The sequence below is a fragment of the Talpa europaea genome (genome assembly GCF_964194135.1).
Source record: "Talpa europaea genome assembly, chromosome: 8".
Lineage (NCBI taxonomy): Eukaryota > Metazoa > Chordata > Mammalia > Eulipotyphla > Talpidae > Talpa > Talpa europaea.
Window position 1 is genome coordinate 54006504 of NC_140075.1, and position 21384 is coordinate 54027887.

The 21384-nt window shown below is 45.7% G+C and overlaps 1 protein-coding gene across 1 annotated transcript in view; it reads right to left on the reverse strand.

The window, feature by feature from the left end:
* The window catches only part of ITGA11 (integrin subunit alpha 11), a gene marked incomplete at its 3' end in the record, with an annotated part of 113347 nt that overhangs the window by 77943 nt on the left and 14020 nt on the right, over window positions 1-21384 (reverse strand). Inside the window, exon 2 of the mRNA XM_084239535.1 lies at window positions 6453-6564. Within this exon, the coding sequence (XP_084095661.1) occupies window positions 6453-6564 (112 nt within the window). The remainder of the gene's footprint in view (window positions 1-6452; window positions 6565-21384) is intronic.

The following is a 21384-nucleotide window of genomic DNA, read 5'->3' on the forward strand; positions in this document are numbered from 1 at the left end:
TATTAGTTTGCCTGCTTGCTGGCTGCAAGAAACTAAGCCCTCCACTTCTTGCTGTACTGATTGCAAAATACATTCACCTTTGGGGCATTCTTTGATCTTGCCTAGCACCCTGAGATGGGCAAGTTCATTCTCATTTGATATATGAGCAGAGGTACAGGGGGGCTGGGAGAGCTTCTCCCGAGGTCTTCCTCCAAGCATAGTCTCTGGACTTGAAGGTTTTGCTCTTGTCCTTCTTTTGGAGCTGACTCAGCATGCACCACTGGAGTTGTGTGCAACAGCCAGTGTCCCCCAAATCACATTGGCATCAACCTCCCATTCTCAACATCCTAAGCATCCTATCTGCATCTCCTGGAATGCTGTGTACAGGTCAGGAAAAAATGGAGGTCAGGGCAGGAAGCAGGGAGGGTAAGCAACCAGGGAGCACATGCAGTGGGTCCCCAGAAGTAAGGTTAGGGATTCCTGAAAGGCCCTGTGTGCTGTTGTCTGTTATGCCTCAGACTCAGCCCCCTTGTGCTCCAAGTCCTCTCTGTTTCTCTCAGCCCAGTTGTGGAGTAAATACGCTTAGGTTACGTGGCAGGGATGTGTGACCCTGCCCGCCTGCAGCATCAGCGTTCTCCCTTAATGCCTCTGGCTGCACTCAGATCAGCAAAGGTGACCAGGAGTCAATTCTATGTGCCCCTCTGCTTATCTAAGCCCAGCATCAAAGACGTCATTCAAATACCCCTGCAGGGAGACCGCAGGCACATCTCCACTCAGACTCTGGCTGCATTTCTGCTGTGAGCAAGACACTGTGCGGGCTGTTCTCGGGTGCAAGGAGGTGGAGCTGGTGGTCAGAGTGGAGGTGGGCTGTGGGCCTAAGTCACCCCACACTAGGTAGGAAGTGATCTGCTCCATCAGAGAGAAGCCTGGAGGGGTGGGTAAGGTCATTTTAGGCTAGGAGAAGGATCTAGAGAATCTTCTCAGATAAAGTGTCCTTATTAAGATGAACATAATACCAGGTCATTTTTGTCTTGTATTATTTTAATATTATTTCAAAGATATTAGTGTTGCTTCCTCAACTGGCCCGTGAGTTACTTAAGAGTGAGAGCATCCATTATTTATATTAATATTTTCAGAGTCTAGAAGAATTTATTAATAGATGTTTAATAAGCAAATACTGGTCAAAACAAATTTAGCTCAGAATGGTCAATTCCACTTAATATGTAATCCTTCAGATGATGTAAAGAATGTGCATTTTATGCCTGGGGTAACTGGGAGGGGTTCAAATCATTCATTCAGTCTTTCAAAGTCTGTTCTATTGAGCATCTACTAAATGCCAGGGATTGTGCCCTTATTTTAGGAAGACAGACAATAAAACAGGAAATTACTATCCAGTTTGCTAAGTGTTATAAAAAGGGACCTGCAGAATCTGACATGCAGAATTCTAGCCTAACGATGGAAAGAAATGGCCAGACATGTGATAGCTAAGTTGATAAATGAATATGAAAAAGGACATTCAATTCCAGCTATAAACAACATGAAAGCTAGACAAAATATAAAAAACAACTATTTTTAGGCACTGGACAGGAATCAATACAGAACTCAATACTTGAGAAAAGGGAAGCCCAGGAGCTAGCTCCACATTTGTCCCCAGCCCTCTCTGTGGGGACACTTTATTTTTTGAACACGGGAAAATAGTTCCCAAACAGAGAGGAGCAGTCTTTCTGGGTGGAGGAAACAATGATTGGAATTGGGTGGCAGACTAGGGTTTGGTGGGGACAATTAGAAAGAAGAGAGCCACAGTCCCCAAACTCTGCAAAAAGTCAAGCTTGGGTCCTTAGCTGACTCTTAAGCTGGGCCTGCGTAGTGTGAGACACTGAATACTGTCAGAGAACTGGACCGGGACAGAGGTTATAGAGGTTGTTCAGTGCTTGGGTAATAGTAGGGTTTTTTCCCAGTAAGACTGGAGATCAGTTATGTAGTACAGTTAAGACCCTGAAAAATCCTGGGAGAAAGGCAGAACTAGAAGATATGTAGCTTAACCAAGGTCCAGAACTAGCCATGATAAAAGTTAGGTGATCTTACCAGTATTTAGATGCTTATAAGGGACCATACATAGCGTTCTTTGAAGGAAGTCACATAGTCTATAGCTTCAAAGGTGTCATTCATGATGTTAACCAAAATTACCAAAAAATCACTAAACAAAGAATCAGGAAAAAGTAACTAATAATCACAAGATAAAATAGTATCTAGAAGATTCAGAAATGATCCAGATATTATAGTTAGCTATCAAGGAGTTTGAAAGAACTTTGATTATTTAAAAAGATAGAGTAAAAGACATTTAGGAGACAGATTATTTTTAACAGAATTAGAATTTGTAAAAAAGATTCAAGTGGAAATTTAGGAACTGTATGTTAGATATCTGTAATTAAGGCTACAATGGATATATTAACAGACTAAAGGAGAAGAGACACATAACATCTCAATCTTTGCAGAAAAGCATAAAATTCAATACCAATTCTCGCGCTCTCTGTCTCTCTGTCTCTCTCTCTCTCTCTCACACACACCCCACAAACACAGGACACTTAGGAATATATTCATGCATTCCTTAACAACAGGGATACATTGTGAGAAATGCATCATTAGGCAGTCTCATCCTTGTGTAAATGTCATAGACGGTAACTACACAGGTTAGGTGGCACAGTCTACCATACACCCAGGCATTTTGGTATGGTCTCTGAGACCACTATTGTACAAGCAGTCCACGCTGACCTAAATGTCCTTAAATGACACATGACTATAGAAAAAATTTTAATCTGAAAGTATCTACAATAAACAGATGAATAACTACAATTAATATTTTATTTAGTTATGAAATATTGAGAGTTTGGCCTGTAATAAAGGAAATAAGAAAATCATGTTCAAAATCATATGCCTTGTACTCAAGATCTTAGGCTTTGTAGTTGAGCCAGAAAAGGAAGTAAGTGCTATGAAGATTGGAAAAGAGAAACAAAACTAATGATTTAAGATAGTTGATTGTACACATAAAAATTCTAATAGAGTCTATCAGCAAATTGTTAGAGATAATACATGAATTTAGTAAAGTTGCTGGATAAAACATAATTATATAAATATTGGTTGTTTTTTTCTATAGTAGCAAAAAATTTGGAAAATGAAATAATCAGCATAAAATATAAGATACTCAGGAATTAACATTATGAAAGATGTGTAAGAATTCTATAATGAAAATTTCAAAGCACTATTGAAAAAAATTATTTCAAAAACCAAATTAAATAAATGGTGGGATATACATGTTCATGGATTGGGAAACTTGGTATCATTCAGATTTAATTCCTTGCCACATTAATCTATAAATTCAATGTAATCCCAATCAAAATCTTAGCAAGTTTGATTGGAGGAAATTGACAAGCTATTTCTAAACTTCATATGAAAAAATAAAGGGTCCAACATAGCCAACAAACTTGTCAAAGAAAAACAAATTTGAGGTCCACCCTGGTGGCACAGGGGCTAAAGTCTCAGCCTATCAAGCTATTGCCAGCCACTGCTGCATGAGTTCAATCCCTGGCCAAGAAGCTACACACATGGCCCAACAGACCTCTCCTGTCTCACCTGCTGCTCCCCTCAGCAGTGTATTTCAATAGATCTGCCTGTTCTGCTCCCCACTCTGTCTCTGGTGAATTCTCTCACTGCCCCCCCAACACCTCTGGCCTGCACCCCAGCTCTTGTAGGCATAAATAAATAAAAATAAACATTAAAAACAAAACCCCCAAAAAACAAATTCAAAGAATTCACACTAGATTTCCAGACTTACTTTAAAGATTTTTGATGCAAGTTTAGATAGACAAATGGAATAGAATAGAAGCTAAAAACAGACCCATACATACATGGTCACCTTATTTTTGACAAAGATAAAAACACAATTCAGTGGAGGAAACACACAGTCTTTTAACAAATGGTACAAAATCAATTGTTATGAAAATCATGTTTTTCCACGCGGAAAAAAAAAACACCTCTGACCTTTATTTCATACCACACATAAAAGTTGATTTGAGATGAGTCATAAACCATTGAAAAAATCAAACTTCTAGGAGAAAACAGAGGAGACTGCCTTCATGACTCTTGGGCAAGGCAGAGATTTCTGAAATAGGACACGCAAAAACCAGTAACCATAGAAAATATTGATAAATTAAACTTGTATCAAAGCTAAGAAGTTCTGTTCATAAAAAGATACCATTAACAGAATGAAAAGGCAAACCACAGGCCAGGAGGAGTTATTTACAATGCTTCTTTCTCAAAAAGAATTATGTATGCAGAATATATATATATATATATATATATATATATATATATATATATAGTGTGTGTGTGACCCTCGCCAGTGGCCAGGGATCGAACTGGCACTGCAGAGGCTGTGGGCAGCCTTGCAACCCAGTGCTCAACCACTGCACCACCAGGGAAGGCCCCAGAATATATTTTTAAGAGTCCTGTAAACCAAGAAGAAAAAGACACACAACACAATTTTAAAAATGCAAGTCTCACTTAGATGCTTCACATGATAGGCAATTTCACAAAAACAAAAATAGCCAATAAATTTATAGAAAGTTGCTCAACATTATTAGTTACTAGAGAAATGCAAATTTAACCCACAATGAAATGCCACCGTACACACAAAAAGCCTGATAACACTAAGTGTTAGTGAGGATGTAGAACAATTGGAACTTTTTCATGTTACCAATAAAGTTTAATTATTAAAAAAAAGAACTTGACAGATCTACTAAATCTCAACATACACCTGCTTTTTAACCCAACAGTTCTACTCCTGTGTATATGCCCAATGAAAATAAGTGCATATATCCCTCAAAAGACAAATGCACAAATGTTAATACCATCTCTATTAGGGATAACCAAAAATACAAACAACCCATATATTTGTCAACAGTACAATGAATAAATAGTGGTTGGTATTGCCACTTTGGGAAATGCAGGATCCTCAAAAAATTAAAAATAGAATGACTATATGATCTAGCAATTGTATTTCTAGGAATATATTAAAGGAAATGAAAACACTGATTTGAAAAGACATCTGCACCCTCATGTTCATAGTAGTCTTATTACAGTACCTAAGACATGAAAACAACCAATGTCCATTAGTGGTTGGGAGGGTAAAGAAGTTGCAGTATAAACACTGGACTATTAGTCAACCATTTAAAATGAGGAACTCCTAAAATGTGCAACAACATTGATGGATCTTGAAGGCATTCTGTTAACTGAGTAAGTTAAAGTGAGAAATATAATGTATGATCTCAGCTACATATGGAATCTAAAAACAAAACAAAACCCAAACTCATAGACAGAGATCTTATTTGTGGTTACAAGAGATGGAGGGTTGAGGGTAGGGGAATGAGAGGAAGAGGGTCAAAAGATACAAACTTCCAGTTACAAGTCAGTGAAGTACAGGAATGTGATGTACAAGATAATGACTATAGCTAATGTTGTATGTTTTCCATATACCACATCGAATGATGATTCCATACATCATACATGATTCAGTATGATGTGTGGAAAGATTGTTAAGAAAGTAAATCCTGAGAGTTCCCATCACAAGGAGAGGATTTATTTTCTTTTCCTTTGTACTTTTTATTTATCTATATGAGAAGATGGTTATTAGTTAGCTGAACTTACTGGAAATCATTTCTGATTGTAGTCTTATTTACAATACCTAAGACATAAAAACAACCAGTGTCTATCAATGGATGGAAGGGTAAAGAAGCTGTGGTATAAACATACCTGGAATATTTTGATTTACACATATGTAAATCAAACTATCATGCTGCACATTTAATTGCATACAATGATATATATATAATATATCTCAATAAAACTGAAAAGTGATATATTGCTACAGTGAAATATTATACTTCTGTGAAGAAGCTTAAAGCATGAGACATTAAACATGTCCATGTATGAAGTTCAAAAATAGGCAAAATGAATCTATGCAATAGATTAGTAGAAAAGTGATTACCTAGAGGGACACCGACTAGGCTGATCAAGGGGCTTTCTGGGGGAGCTGAAAATGTTCTAAATTGTGTTCTTGGAAGTGGTTACATGGGCAGAGACAGATATAAAAATTCATTGAGCTGTATGTATAAGATGTCTACACTTATAGTATCTAAGTCATACCTAATCGGAAGATAATAAGATACTCCTTTCATATATATATATATATATATATATATATATATATATATATATATATATATATGAGAGATAAAGCCACATCTGAGTGGTGGTGTAGGGTGAGTGAGGAAGGGGTGACTATGGGTTCCTGGTGCCTGACTCCTGTGCTGTCACATCACCCAGATGGGGCCTGCAAAATGGTCCCCTGTATAGATACAGGGGGGGCAGGGTGGAGGGAGGGGAGGGGGCCCTGAGTGGGGGCCGAGCTCACTCACCACTTCTTGCCTCCGATGTCATGCTGCTGCACTGTGTAGCCAAAGAAGGCGCTCCTGGAGCCGGGGATGACCCGGGGCTTCCTGGTGTCCATGTTGAAGGTATCCGTGAACCCTGGGGCAAAGAGGAAAGGGCAGCAGGGCCATGATTAGCGTGGCTGGAGGGTCACCCGCCTGGAGGATCTGGATAGTGAGGGGAGGATGTCCCCCTGTTCTTGGGGAGCCCTATGAGTTTCCTCCCCTCCATCAACCTTCCTAGGACCTCAGGAGAAAAAGCAAGCGTCGTTCATATTTGACATAGTCCCCACTTGGAGGAACCCACAGTCTGATGGGAGAGGCCCAGTCCCTGCCCTGATGGGCCATAAAACATACACTTAGGGAGACCCAGTCTGAATGGGAAGACCAGTTCCTCTCCAGAGGATTCCCAGCCTCACTGGGTGTTTGTCTCCTCTTGCTACATTTCCTCTAGTTTCCTTCCTCTCTCCTCCTTCCCTCCTGCCTCCCCCCTCCCCTTTGCTCTTCTCCTGTCTCTACCTGCTAACGAGTCAGGGAGCTGACTTCCACTGCCCCAACCTGGGGTCCTCATGGCCACAGGTTCAGCACTACCAGGTGACCCCCTCCTGAACTGGTTTGCAAAGCTCTGCATGGCTCCAGCGGGGGGCACTCCTTGCCTGGGGCAGCTGAAGCAAAGCTGAAAGGCCTGTGACCCTCCCACACTGGCTCCAGAGGTCTTCCCTGTCTGGTTAAAGCATATTTCAATTACTTGATTCCACCTGGTGTAAGTCTTGGTGTTGAGCCCAGTGCTTTGTCACTTGGGCAGACTTGTGCTCAGTCACTAGACTTTGTCACAATTTGTATTCGTGTGGCTTTTTGGGTTTCTGGGTCTCCCCGCATCCATCGTTTACCTGCCAGGCCTGGCACTGACCCTCTTGTCCGAGTGTCAAGGGGGACGCACTGAGACACCTACTTGAAGAACAACTGGGTCTTCCACACCTCATTTCTTTGCCCAGAAACTGCCCCAAAGGCCCATAGGCTCCCTCTCTCCTTCCCCCAACAGGCTTCTTGTCCACCTCCCTGGCTACCCTGCCCCAGCCTCCAGGGAACAGGATTAGAGGAATCTGCCGCCAGGAAGAGGACACAAAAGCCTGTGGGGCCAGGGCATTAAGTTACAAAATGTTGCTTTCTTCCCCGAGGGGGCATTTGCTTTTAACCAAAGTGAACCAACCAGAGAATGGATTTCTTTTTTTTTTTTGACCAAAGAATATTTAATAACTCTGGCATGTTTAATGACATCTACATTACATAATTACAAAGAATTGTATATTTTAAGATATTTTTATCTATTCCTGCACATTTATAGATATAGCTATCATATGTATAGATAGGTATAGATAGATACATCTTTCCTTCCAATAAAATAAGGTTTATTAGTAAGTATGGCCAGGATTTTCATCTTTTATGTAAATATAATCTTCCTTTATATTTATGTAATATATACCATTTATTATAAAGGATACTTCTAAAAATTCATTTTCTCAGTGAGATCAATGACTTTTACTCACTGAAAACCTGGTTGGAGGACAAAATGATACAGGTATATGATTTATATATAATGTATATATAAACATATATATGATTAGTTATATCTGGGGAATGAGGTAAGGAAGAATAGTACCTTACTTTTTATTATTATTTTTTTTTTCTTAAAAGTGATGTCAAGTCCGAGGCTCTGACCTTGGCTCCAGACAAGAGCACTGGCCCCCTCCTCTGATGGTGAACAGCTTTCTTACTTGGAATGTTCTCAGAGACTTATAACCCCAAATACCAACAAAATAAAGCAGAGTTTTTTTTTCTTATTTTAAATTTTATATTTTATTTTATTTTATTTTTCATTTATTTATTTATTTTTTTATATAGAGGCATGTTTTATTTATTTATTTGTTTGTTTTGTTTATACATGCACTGGGTACAGTCAGAAGCGCAGGAGGGTGAGAGAATTCACCAGAGCCAGAGCGGGGAGCAGCGCAGGCAGAAGGACCGAAGTACACTGCTGAGGGGAGCAGCGGGCGGCAGGAAAGGTCTGCGCGCCATGCGGGACCCTCCTCCGGTGGCCGGGGAGCAGCCGGGAATCAAACCGGCGCTGCAGAGGCTGCGGGCAGCTTCGCAACCCAGCGCTCAAACACTGCGCCACCGGGGAGGCCCTAAATTTTATATTTTATATATTTTTACATCATTTTTCATTTTTGCACAATGTATGCATTTTCATCTTGGTTATAGTCCCCATACAATTCCCACCCCCTTGTTTTGATCCTACTCCCTTCTTGACAGGAGTCAAGAGGTTAACTGCAAAGGCACAGGAATCCTGGCTGGGTGGCTTATCAATTCCCTGCCTTTAATATTGGTGACAGAGGGGAAGCAAAACCACAATTCCTGGGCTGCTCTCCTGTGGCCTGTGGCCAAAGTTACATCAGCTGCTGCTCCCTTCTCAGAATCTTTTCTGTCTTTGGGAAAAGCATCAGTCAGTCCCCAAGAGGCACCAATCCGCAGCAGGGAGCTTGAGCATCACTTGGGGTCACAGTTCTCAAACCCATCGCTCCAGCTGAAGGTGGAGGCCACCAGCCTACACCCAGGGAGGTGGCCACAGTCCTTGATGCTGGGGCGCCTGGCCAGCACATCTAGAGCTGTCATCAGCTCAGCAGCTCCACGGCTCCCCTAGGAGTGCTCTCTAGCTTCAGGAGCACCTGCTGAGTATCCGCACTGTGCAGGTCCATTTTCACTGCCCTCTGCCTACCCGCACCTCCCCGTCCAAAATCCTGCCCTGTCTAAAATCCCAAAACCCTTTGAGCCTCTTCAGCTGTATCTTGGGCAAGTTTTCCTCCAGCTCCCTGTGGTCCAGTCAGCAAGGCCCCCACTTTACCCCCAGATACACCTTGTTTCCTCCTGCCTCAGGGCCTTTGCACACACTATTCCTCTGCCTGAATCTCTCCAATGAAGTTCTCATCACCTTCAAATCGCAGCACAAATATCAGTCCTTTCTCCTCCCCTAGGAAACTACCCTGACTCTTGATTACATCAGATCGTAAATAAATATCTCATTACCCCTTATATTCACTAACAGGTGACAGGTGACTTCTTATCACACACACACCAGTGGGTGTGATCTTTTGATTATATATCTCCTCATTAGAGCGGTGACTTTATGAGGGCATGATAGGGTCTGTTTATTCATTGCTGATTTAGCCCTGAGCCTGGGGGCTGAAGGGTGTGCAAGACAAGAGAGCAGGGGCCGTACAGCTTGGGAGAGTCACCCATGGAAACCATGTGGAGAGGGTAACTGTGCTGCGACCAGGGTGACTTGATTGTTAGCGAAGTGCAGTAAGTGGGTGTTCCGGAAACTTCTGAGGTGTGACTCCAGCCTTGAAGGGTGATGTTTAGGAATCAGTGAGAGGGATGAAAGGTGGTAGGCAGAATGCCCAGTGCCAGTGTAGGGCCAGGGAAGAAGAGAATGGCCCGCTTGGGTGGAGGTGTTAGGACTGCTGGGCTTGTCCCGCCCTCCTGCCAGGCTCCCTGAGGGTAAGGTCAGGCTTGGAGAGAGAGTGGCCTTAGAATTCAGGGAGGGCTTGTGAGAAGCCTGACTCCAGTATTCATTCACTAATGGGGGGCCCTGGGCCAGTTGCTTCTCTCCGCTTCTCAGTTTACTCATCCATACAATGAGAATAGCAATACCACACTCTGAAAGGTGGCTGACAAAACTGAACACAGTGACTAACCAGCAGCATTGCATGGAAAGCACTCAGTACTTGGCTGAATTGAACTGAGTCAAGAGTCCCTGTTACCTGAGCCGCCTCAGCACCCTTGCCCATGCTGCTCTGCTCCCTAGCTTCCTTCGCTTCTTCTCAGAGGTCAAGTCTGCTGCTACAACGTGGTCCTTCCCCTGGGTACTTGTAGCTTCTGCCACTCTCCTTCTAGGATTACAGAGGATCCCACATCTGCCTTACTCTCTCGCCAGGCTACACTATCCAGGGCAACACCCAGAGTGGTTTTTATCTTTGCTCAGTGCTGGGAAGATGCAAAGAGACTTGCTGCGTTTCTCACCTTTTAAGAACCTGTTCTCAGAACCAGTACCTGAGTCTGTTGGCTTATTCCTGTCTTAGTTTACCTCCTAGCTCTCTGACTCAGGTGCAGACAGTCCCTACCACTTAGGGAATAAAATGATGGCCTACATGTACATAGTACTCACTAGGTACTAAGCACTGCTCCTGTTTTAAGATTTATTTATTTATTTATCAAGCACTGGGTACAGTCAGAAGCGTGGGAGGGTGAGAGAATTCACCAGAGCCAGAGCGGGGAGCAGAGCAGGCAGACTGACGAAGTACACCACTGAGGGGAGCAGCAGACGCGGCAGGAGAGGTTTGCGCGCCATGTGGGCCCCTCGCCCAGCAGCCAGGGATCGAACTGGCGCTGCAGAGACTGCGGGCAGCTTTGCAGCCCAGCGCTCAACCACTGTGCCACCGGGGAGGCCCTGCTCTAAATATATTTAATCTTCAAAAAAACCGTTTAAAGTAAGTACAGCTGACCCTTGACCAGCATGGGTTTAAAGTGCTCGGGTCCAGTTACATGTGGATCTTCATGTAAATAGATTGAGGCTTATGGGATTGATAAGCGCAACACAGCACCAGAAATGTGCTTTCTCTTCCTTCTGATTTTCTGAAGAACGTTTTCTTTTTTCAGCTTCCTTTATCATTAGAATACAGAATATAATACATATAACACACAAATATCTATTAATTAACTGTTCATGTTAGTAGTAAGGCTTCTGGCTGTTAACTGAAAAATAATGTCTCAAGTATAGTTAGACAAAAGTTGATTAGGTAATCAATGGAGGATTCAAACCCGGAGCAACCCAAACAGATCTTACTCTGAGAGAGCTGTTCTGAATAAACATAAGTTTGATGTTAGTTTATATAGTTAAAAACAGTGAGTCACGGACATTAAGAACGAGATTATTCTTGATGGGAGGGGTTTCCTGCTCTAAACTGTCCAACCCAAAGATAGGCTGGTACTTGGGGGAGGCTATACAGGGTCCAACCTCCTCCCCTCTAAGAATATCCTGCAGGAATGCAAAGCCTGGGTGCCTGTTATTAATTTTTTTTTTTAATCTGAGAAGATTAAAAAATTTCCCCAGACAAGATGAACCTTTCTGAAGACAAGATGATTTGTTTACCTGTCAGAGAGTTGTTCAAGGGTCAGCTGTATATTATTATTTTCATTTCGTAGGAAAGTCAGGCACAGAGAAGGTAGTCACTGGGTAAGGTCGCACAGCTAGGAAGCGGCAAGGATGCACGCTGAGACCTCACACTCTTCCCCTCAGTGAAGCACTGAGTGCCTCACTGCAGCGGTCTCACCCAGGCTTGCCCTCCTCTCATCCACCCTTTCTTCGAAACTCGCCCACCCTGGCCCCCAGCCCTCAGATCCTGCTCGCGGGAGAATTGATTGGTGAGGCCCTGGTCTCAATAGGGAGACACAGGGCCCAGGTCCACCAAAGGAAAACAACCAGAGTCCCAAGGTCTTGAGAGCCCATTGAGTCCTTAAAGCACGAGGCTTGAGCAGACAGCAAGCGGAAGCCGCTCTGTGGAGCCTGAGAGAGAACATCTCAGCATCCTTCCATCTGGCAGCCCCAGGCTCGCTGGACATGGGGCCCTGCCCGGGGTTGCACCTGTGTAAGCAGGAGCTTTCCTTTGCCCCAGATTGTGGAGCTGGGATGGGGTGAAGGAAGCTGGAAATGTTACCCAAACTCTCTGGTATATATCTCTGTCTTCCCAAATTGGTCTCAGTGAAAGGAAATGGTAAAGTGGACCACCTGCTGTTCTGGAAAACAGTCACACATTCCAAAGTGAGACAGAAATGTGCTCTAGATGCCCAGATGGTTTATATCATGTCTTGCTCTCCAGGAACTAACAAAAGTGTTCTGGCACCAGCCATCTTTCCCTTCTGCCCCAAGGCCGTGGTTTCAAAGATAGGCATCAAAGAAGGGAAGGCCAGCTTTGGGGGCTTGCTGGGGAGGCCTGAGGGCCCTAGCCTAGGCCCCTGTAACAGGTCCTAGTGAGGTATGGAAGAGGGGAGTGGGAGCAGGGAGCAGGTGGTCTCCTCACTAGAGAAGCTTCTAGCCAGCTGTGGGAAGCCCTGTCCTGGAGAGATGGTCCTAGCCAGGAGAGAAGCAGGAGGCCTGCTGTCATCATAGAAAACCTCCTCTAGGAAGTCCTCAGAGGGTGGGGATACAGGCTCCACCCTCGGGAGCCCTCGGGCCTACAGTGTGCAGCTCCTCCACAGGTAGCTGCCTGGGTGACAGAGAAATCAACTGACCTGTGGGTGTCCCTCGGGCAGCAGCTCTGCTTTTACCTGAATGCATGTTGGAGTTTAACCAAGACTTGTTAAATGTCAGAGTAGAACCTAAACATGAGATATAAGGTATTCCATACATCTTCCCCTCATGTCAGGACTCTGGGAAATGTTAAGCGCAAGGACTGGGCTTCATTTATCTCTTCATTTCTTCTACAGTCACAGGTGGCTTGAGGATGGAGATACAGTCTGAGAAATGCATTGTTAGGTGATTTCATCCTTGTGCAAACCCCACAGAGTAATTACACAAACTAGCTGGCACACTCACTATACTATGTGGTATAGTTATATATGACCAATGGTGTAAATGCGGTTCATTGTTGACTGAAACACTGCTAAGCAATGCACGACTGTACAAATTTTGTTAGAGGTATAGTAGGTGCTCAGTAAAAAAAAAAGAGGAAATTCAGCTCTGCCTAACAATAAACAACACACTGTTAAGATCACATATGAGATTGTTAAATGTTATTAACTCCTCACAACAATCTATACTGTAGGTATTTTCATGGTCCTGATTTTTGAAATAAGGAAACTGAGGCACAGAACTTCTATAACTAAACCCAAGTCATATCTGGTTGATGGCACATCTGGGATATGAGAACAGGGTCCTGCTCTAGACTGGGTAGTTAGGCCCCATTCTTTACTCTGTCTATGCTCTCTGCCACATGACCTCAAAGTTCCTCTCACTTAAGGGGTGGAGGTATCTCCCCATCCCACTTGACTTTAGGCTGGGTCACATGAGGCAGAAATGAAGTGAGCTGAGGCCTTGTCTGGCTTTGCTGCTCACTTGAATGCCTGCTCTCATTGTGTGAAATATCTGCTCAGGCTCCCCCACGGACCCCAGAAAAAGAAGGAGAGGCTCTTCTTTTAGGCAGCTGAGTGGCCCTGGTCAACCTGCTGAGCTCAGCCCTCCCCTGCGAGCGAATCCAGCAAGCCCAGCAAGCCCAGCAGGGTTACTCAGTGGAGCTTATCTTAGATTTGGGGGAATTATTTATTACATGGCATTATGTAGTGAGTGGTAACTCATATGGTCTGGCTCTTAATTGACAGTCAGGGAGGAACAATTTCACAAAGGGAAGGACAAAGATGTACAAGAAGGGAGACTGGGCATCTGTGGGACTTATTCTTGCCTTCTGAGGGTAGTAACCCTTTGCCTTCTCTGAGAATTGCCTTCTCAGCTCTCCCCAGGATGCCCACCTTGGGGGAGGGCTAGGCCTGCACTTAGCCTAGGGAAGCAGTGTGGCCTAGCAAGTGGGTCATGACTCCTCCTACCTGAGCCACACACCTAGCCTGGGAACTAGGCTGCTTCCTCAGGACCCAGAATGGTAGACACAGACCAACAGACATGCAGACAGACGCTCAGCATTAACTCTGGGCGCCTGGGCTTCTTCTTCTTCTCCCAGTCGCCGTGGGGCATGAACTCTTCACTAGACTATTTACCAGTAGCTAAAAGGCAGCATGTAGCAAATATGTGATCAGGGAATTAGAATTTTATTAGAATTTTATTTTTAAGATCAAGCAGGGATCTTAGAGACCAAATAGTCTAGAGGTCTCCAAACTTTCTTTCTGGCAGTGAATCCCACATTTTTTGAATAAAATATATTAAAAAGCAGACACAAGTAACTGAGGTCAGGGTTAGGGGTGGAGGGCAGGGAATGGCTCTACCCTGTACAGTTCTAGATACTTCCTTGGAACCCTAGGGTGTCCTGGAATATAGTTTGAGAGTCACTTGATCAGTTTTAAGACCCCTGTTGTAATAAGTGAGAGCGCTAAGGTTAGGAAAGGGGTGGGGATTTGTCTAAGGTCACCAGCCTCATGTCCATCTTATTAACCTCTTCTTCTGTATGACACTTTCCTAGAGTCCTTCAATTTTGCTGGGTATTTGGGTTTCTGATGCCCCAGGTTCCACGCTGGGGAGTGGGGAACACCAAATCAGATAAAGCATGACCTGTGGTCTTCAAAGTCTTCAATCACATGGATGGGCCACCACACTTATCTGCAGGTCACTAGAGCTGGAAGTAAAGCTGAGAGAAGACTGAGCAGGTTGAGGTGATCTGGGTCCTGATCTCAGCTTTGTCATGAACTTGGCAGTATGTTCATAGAATCACTCCCCAGGCCTCAATTTCCCCCTGGTAAAACCAGAGGGCACAGCTCTCTGCCACCCTAGGCCCAGCCCTGGCACATGTCAATAAGGTTCTCTTGGGCAAACACAGAACTAGCTTCCAGTTGTCAGCATGAAAACATCTGTCTTGAGTCTCTGCAAACAATTTAGAACTGGAGGCCATGCAGTGTGGAGGAATGCAAGCTCCTCTGAATGCTGGCTGGAGCCAAACACATTTAGGAAGGGAGCTCTCTGGGCAAATATGATCACAATTTTCATTTCCAAGCCAAAGAGAAGGAGTGAAGAGAATTGTCATCTAATGCTCTGCATTGCCCAGGCCAAGCTGCCTCCCTGCTCGCTTGAACTGTGGAGACCTGGCCAAAGGGCTCCACTTCCCTGGCTGCAGCTTTGGGGGCACACACGATGTCAGAAGGATGGAGCCTTGGTGGGGGTCCAGGCAATGTGGTCACCTTTCCAAGAAAGTCAAGTTCAGCCCTGGAACTGGACTGTGCTGCTAAAACCTCATTGAGGATACTTAGAACAAGTAGCAGGGTCTCCACCATTCCCTTCAGATCCCTCTTAGTTCAAAAATTGTGGGTGCCAGGCTATTGCACTGAATCCTTGCACTTATGGGTTGACTGGGATGCCTGAGGCTTGTCTCTCCCTGGGATGTTCTAGGAGTGGGAATGCTGACCCGCTGACTGGGGAGAAATGTCCAGAAGACCATTATGAAGGTCAAGGGGTGGAGGGTGGACTCCTGACTTCAGGACACCTGGTTCAAAGACTCAGGAAAGAGGATGTGGGGATGTGGTGCTCCCTGCCTAGAGCTGGGGCTGCTGTGGTCAGTACAACCAGGCTGGGTGCCAGGAGACCTGCGTTCTCACCAATATTCTGCCACGGACCGCAGAACGTGACCCTTGAACATGATACTTCTCTCTGGATCTCAGATTCCCTTACAGAAATAAGCAGGCAGCACCAGGAATTTGGGGTGTTCTGAGCCTGTGTCCCTTCTCCTCTGGGCTCACTTCCAAACCTGCCTCCCTTCAGAGGGGAGGAGTAGTAGGAGTCCCGGGGACACCAAGAGGCAGGCAGATGGCCATGGTCCATGTTGGTGTCTCTTGACTGGCTTTGGGGACTGAGGTCATTCATTTCCTCCTTGGCAGCACTTGGGTTCAGCCCAGGTGTCCCTCAGCTTCAAGTCACTTAGGAAAATGACTTTTGACACACTCCCCTTACTCTCAGGGGCTCAACACTCAGCTAGATCTGCCATGTTATCAGAATTGGGGGCTGTGATGGGCGGGGGACAGGCCTGGTGATGCCATGCCAGTGCCCTGATACACCTTCACCTTTCCCCTTGCACCCTCCCCTTGGCACCCCTGCCTCCGGCTTTTCAGCAGCAAACTGGCTCAAACTTCAGTTCCCCAGGAGGACAAGTCTTTTCACTTCTGCAAAAGACCACCCTGTTTTCTAGCTTCTCTGTTCAACTCAGCAGCATCTCAGGTCACCACAAAATGACTGCCCTTCTGGCTGTGACTGCCCATCTCTCTAGCTGGTCATGATCCTGTTACCTTTTTCTCTAGAAATCCTAAGGGCTTCCACCCTACTTCACATTCCTCCAACCCCTCATGACACCAGCCAACCACTGTCCTTCCTTCCCTCTCCTCTGTTGAAGAAACAGGATACACCCTAATCCCTGGATGGCACCTCAAATCCCTGGCTGCCCCAGCCTCTCATGTAGGCCAGAACATGGCTCACGGGGGGAGCCTGGTGTGTGTGTGTGTGTGTGTGTGTGTGTGTGTGTGAATTGGCCGGAGAGGGCAGAGGGGAGGTGATGACAGGCAGGAATGCTTTCTCCTCATGGAGTCCAGAGAACAGAACGGGCCTGTGAAGGCGATGCCTCCATCCAAAGGGTCATCTCTGTCCTGGGTGGAGAAAGGGAGGGAGAGGGAATCCACATGGAGGCTTCCATGGAAGGGCGTCGGCTCTCCTCATGGAGTGAGCACAGGGGATCTCTTAGTGAAATGACCTCACTGGGAGCCAGAGGCGCCCCATCCACCCCCACCCCTGCGTCTGGCCCCAGCTGCTCTAAGAGAGCCTGTGGCTATTTCCTGGTGGCTGTGGCCCCAGGCCTAGCTTCCCAGGAGGAGGAGCCCTGGACCAGGCCCCCTGAGTGTTGAATGTGTGAAAAAGAGCGCGTCAGAAACCAGAGGTCCCCGTGTGGATGGTGAGGGGGACCTTGTCTCCGGGCAGGCTCTAGGTCCCACTTGGGCTCTGGGCCTGGAGACGCCCTCACGCGTGTGCAGAGGTGTTCAGTGGGCTAAATGGGGCACCGTCTCACCAGGTCCGCACAGGCGGCTCTGACACCGTCCACACAGGAGGACGCTGTGCTCCGCCGCCAAGCCGGCTCCTGGTCTCCTCCACCCCCGTCCTTCTCCCTGTCTGTTCCCCCCTGTCAGCGGGGCCCTGTGTGTGTCCTGCCAACCCCGTCAACATGCCTGCCATGTTCTCTCCTTCTTACACAGCCCCAGGCTGTCCCTCCTGCCCGGCATCCCTTGCTACTGAGTGCCACGGACAGCAGGTGCAGGACTGATAAGCCTCACACCAGGGTGTGGGGCTTCTTTCATTCACAGGAGACAGGCTCAGGAAGGTCACCTGCATGACCAAGTTCAGGTAGGGGGGCACATTTAAAGCAGGGGTTCCCCCTCCCCTCTCCCCAGAGCTCTTGTTCTGTTCCTTCCTGGAATCCCCAAGGGACTCAGCTGCCCCTGTCGGAGCATCTACCAAGGGCCAGAGTATTTCATTTATTTCTAACAAGTGACTAGTGATTTTTTATCCCTCTGAACAGGAGAGGAAACAGGGGCCTGTGCTGAGACTCTATTGCCTGCTTCCCAGGTAACAGTCCTCTCCCACACCAGGGCCAGCTGTGTTGTGAGAGGACAGCTCCTCAGTGCAGTCCCAGATCCTCTACTCATGCTCAAGGATGACCCCGCCTCCAGCTGGACCACATATGGCTCTGCCTGTGATGCTTTCATTTACACCAAATGAAAACGCGACATGAAGACGCGACACTCACCTTACCTTTGGTCCAAAGGGAAGTTACTTTAACTGAACAGAAGGGCGTTCTAGCCATCCTCACCCCTGTGCCCTGCAGGTTCTCCACAAAGCTGACTGATCAAACTTGTGAATGAATGAAGGACATGCACAACCTGGTCAGCTGAAGCTGCTCTTCATCCCAGAAGGACTGAACCAGTGGGATACAGGGGGCCTTCCCTTTACCCACAGCCCTGTCAAGGAACAGGGCTCTGCAGTCAGGGTCTCCTGGGCCTTCATGCTACACACTGGGTGTCAGTGACCCTGATGACCTTGGAGATGCCTACCCAGGCCTGCCTGCCTCTGTCTCCTCCTTCCGTGTCTTGTCTTATCATAAAGCAGTCATGTTGCTGCGTTCCTATTTTGCACCGGATAAATGAATACTTGCTAACGTGTGACTCATCACAATGTCCCCTCAATTCCGCAAAGCATTTCCAGCTGTATATAAGGAAGAATTCTCTAGATCACAAACAATCAGACATGAGCTGGGCAGCATCCTGGAACAGCGAGGAAGCCAAGGCTCCGGGCTGTGGAGGAGACTGACTGCCTGCCAGGACAGGTGGACCCGGGCTGACAGACACTGGCGCTAGCACTCAGAGGGCCGATGGAGTGAAGGCATGAGTGACGGCCAGAGCAAGGAATGCCTTTCTGTTTCTTCTTCTTCTTTTTTTTTTTAAAGAAATCAGGAGTTTGCCAATGTGCTGGTTAAACAGATGTCAAGATCATGAAAAACAGGCCTAAAAATTGAAAACAGCAAACACCAAGCTCAAATTTGTTGTAATTAACATTGTTTTTGCTCCCAGCCTTGGATAGCCATCTCCTGACTTCAGAGAACACACAGACACAGATCCTTCAGGAGCAGGACTCACAGTTTAATGCGAGCCAGTGTATTTTCCTGCCTTACATCATTATTCCTTTTTTTAGGTAGGTAAAGTGATCAAAATGAACCTCTTTCCTTTAGCTTTCATGCTTTCCCCTTTCCTTTAGCTGCTATACAGAAGTAAACAAACAAACAAACAAACAAACCCACATCAATACTGATACTATTAATTGTTGGGCCATAAGTTTAGTGAAATTGCAATAAAGGCATGGCCAACTGAAACACACACACACACACACACACACACACACACACACAAACACACACCCTGAAAAACTGGAGCCAAAAGCTGTGACTTCAATTGTACACCTGAAGGCCATTGCCAGGACAAGATCTGGCTGAGCACTGCCCTGCTGTACTCACTACAAAGTGACCCTGACTCTAAAGAATTTCAGGTCACAGCCCAGTCCTGCCCTCCAGCCCCACAATCAACCCTCACATCCAGTTGCCCATAAAACATTTCACTGGACATCTCGTAGCACCTCACATTCACGTGACCAAAAAATGTAGCTTTCCAAACCTGTTTTCCCAAGTCTCCTTGTCTCAGGATGTGCTTTACCACCTGACTACTCTAGTCAGAAGCTTGGGCATTTTTCTTCATGTTTTCCCTTCATTTCCCACTGGAAAATCCTGCAGTTTCTATTCTCTCAATTTCTTTTATATTTCCTCTGACATCATCCGGACCAAGTCATTCTCATCCTTTTGTGCCTGGACTGTTGTAAAGCCTCCTCATTGGTCCCTTTATTCTACTTATGCTAAGTTCCAAGCTATGCTCTTCACATCAGCCAGAGTGATCTTTTAAAATTGCCAGTCATACCTGGCTGGCACTTTCCTGCTTAAAATTTTCTGCGGTCCTCCCAGAAAATTTGCAGTCTACCCTGGCATGTAGGGTAGATTCCAGACCCTGCTCCAGGACCCTCCAGCCTGGGCAGGACCTGCCTTTGCCAGTCCATGATTTTCATCCCTTACAACTTTCAGCCACACTCCTTTCAACCTCCAGTTTTAATATCTTAACCTTGAAGAAAGTTTCCCTGACCATGGAGAACATGCTATTCTCCCTCTAATCATCCTCCATATTTCTTTTACAATTAAAGATAATGACAGATATTTTATTACTTGGAAACCATCTCCTCTATACTGGAGTTTAAGGTCCACAGGGAAGGAGCCAGTAGTATGCTGGACCCTGCTCACAAAGACGGTGTGCACACTTCCTATTTAGCACCGCATGTTGGTGATTGAAAGCTGACCATGAGGGAGATTTCTACCATGGCGAATGCTACAAATACAGAATCTCCCCCACCCCATCCCAGGAGTCAGAATTGAAGGTGGGTCTGTCTCCCTACTTTATCCTCAGCATTTAGGATAATGTCGAACACACACTAGGGGCTCACATGCATTTGTTGAAAGAGACTAAAAAACAGAAATTGAAGCATCAGACCTCCAAGAACCTCATACACTAACCTGCCAACAGGAGTCTAAGGGGAATGTGATAGTCAGAGCCTCTGGGAGGGAGGGAAGTTGGAGTACTGAGTTTGGCTACAGGAGCCTTGGTTTCCATCCCAGCATGACTTCTAACTTGCTTTATGACTTTGGACCTCTTCTTCCTGGCCCAGTTTTCTTCTCTGTAATAGGCACACACTTGATGCTCTATCTCTAAATCCCTGTATAGCCCATTTAGCACACTGTCACCACTTTCTTTACCTTTCTTCACCTTCCTTCACACCCCCTCTCCCCCACCTCTACCATTCCCTGGATCACTGCACTACACTACACAACCGCAGAGGGCGCTGTTTACATTGTGGTGGATTGAGTTATGCAGTGTACAGATTCCTCAGCAGTACGTGGTGGCCCTGCCCACTCTGATCCAGGCCATGGTCCATTTCAAAGGGAACCGAATTGGAGATTGAATCCCTCCCTTTGCTGCGCTACTAACCAGCTCAAAGAGCTTGGACAGTTTGGTTTTGGTTTTCCAACTGCTAAGATTGTCTTCAGCTTGTCATGGGTGTGTAGATCAAGGTCCTGTGCATCCGGGGTTAGCCCCAGCTCAGGGAGTGTTTGGGCAAAGCAAGAGCAGGACAAGGTACAGGATATGCAATTTGTGGCAGGGCTTTCCCAGTGAGGACCAGAGAACTGCTGGTCCTGTCTGTCCCTGGTGTTTTGAGTACAAACTAAAAAAAGCAATTGTGGGGGCCCTTCCCTTCCAAGTCTGCAGGGCCCACCCTACAGTGGATACACCCACACCATTTTGAAAAGTTCTCTAGCTACATAGAGCTCTACTAGCCCAAATTAAGCTTGATACTATTGGCTAGACTTGGTGGGGATGGAGGATACTGGTAGTGGAAGTGTTTTTGGTTCTCTGAGGGTTAGGCTGAAGCCCTTAGATTTTCAGTCTGTCAGTTTCTCATGGCTTCAAAACAATCCTAAAATGTCTACTGTTACTTTTAGATACTTATGGAAATTAAGGG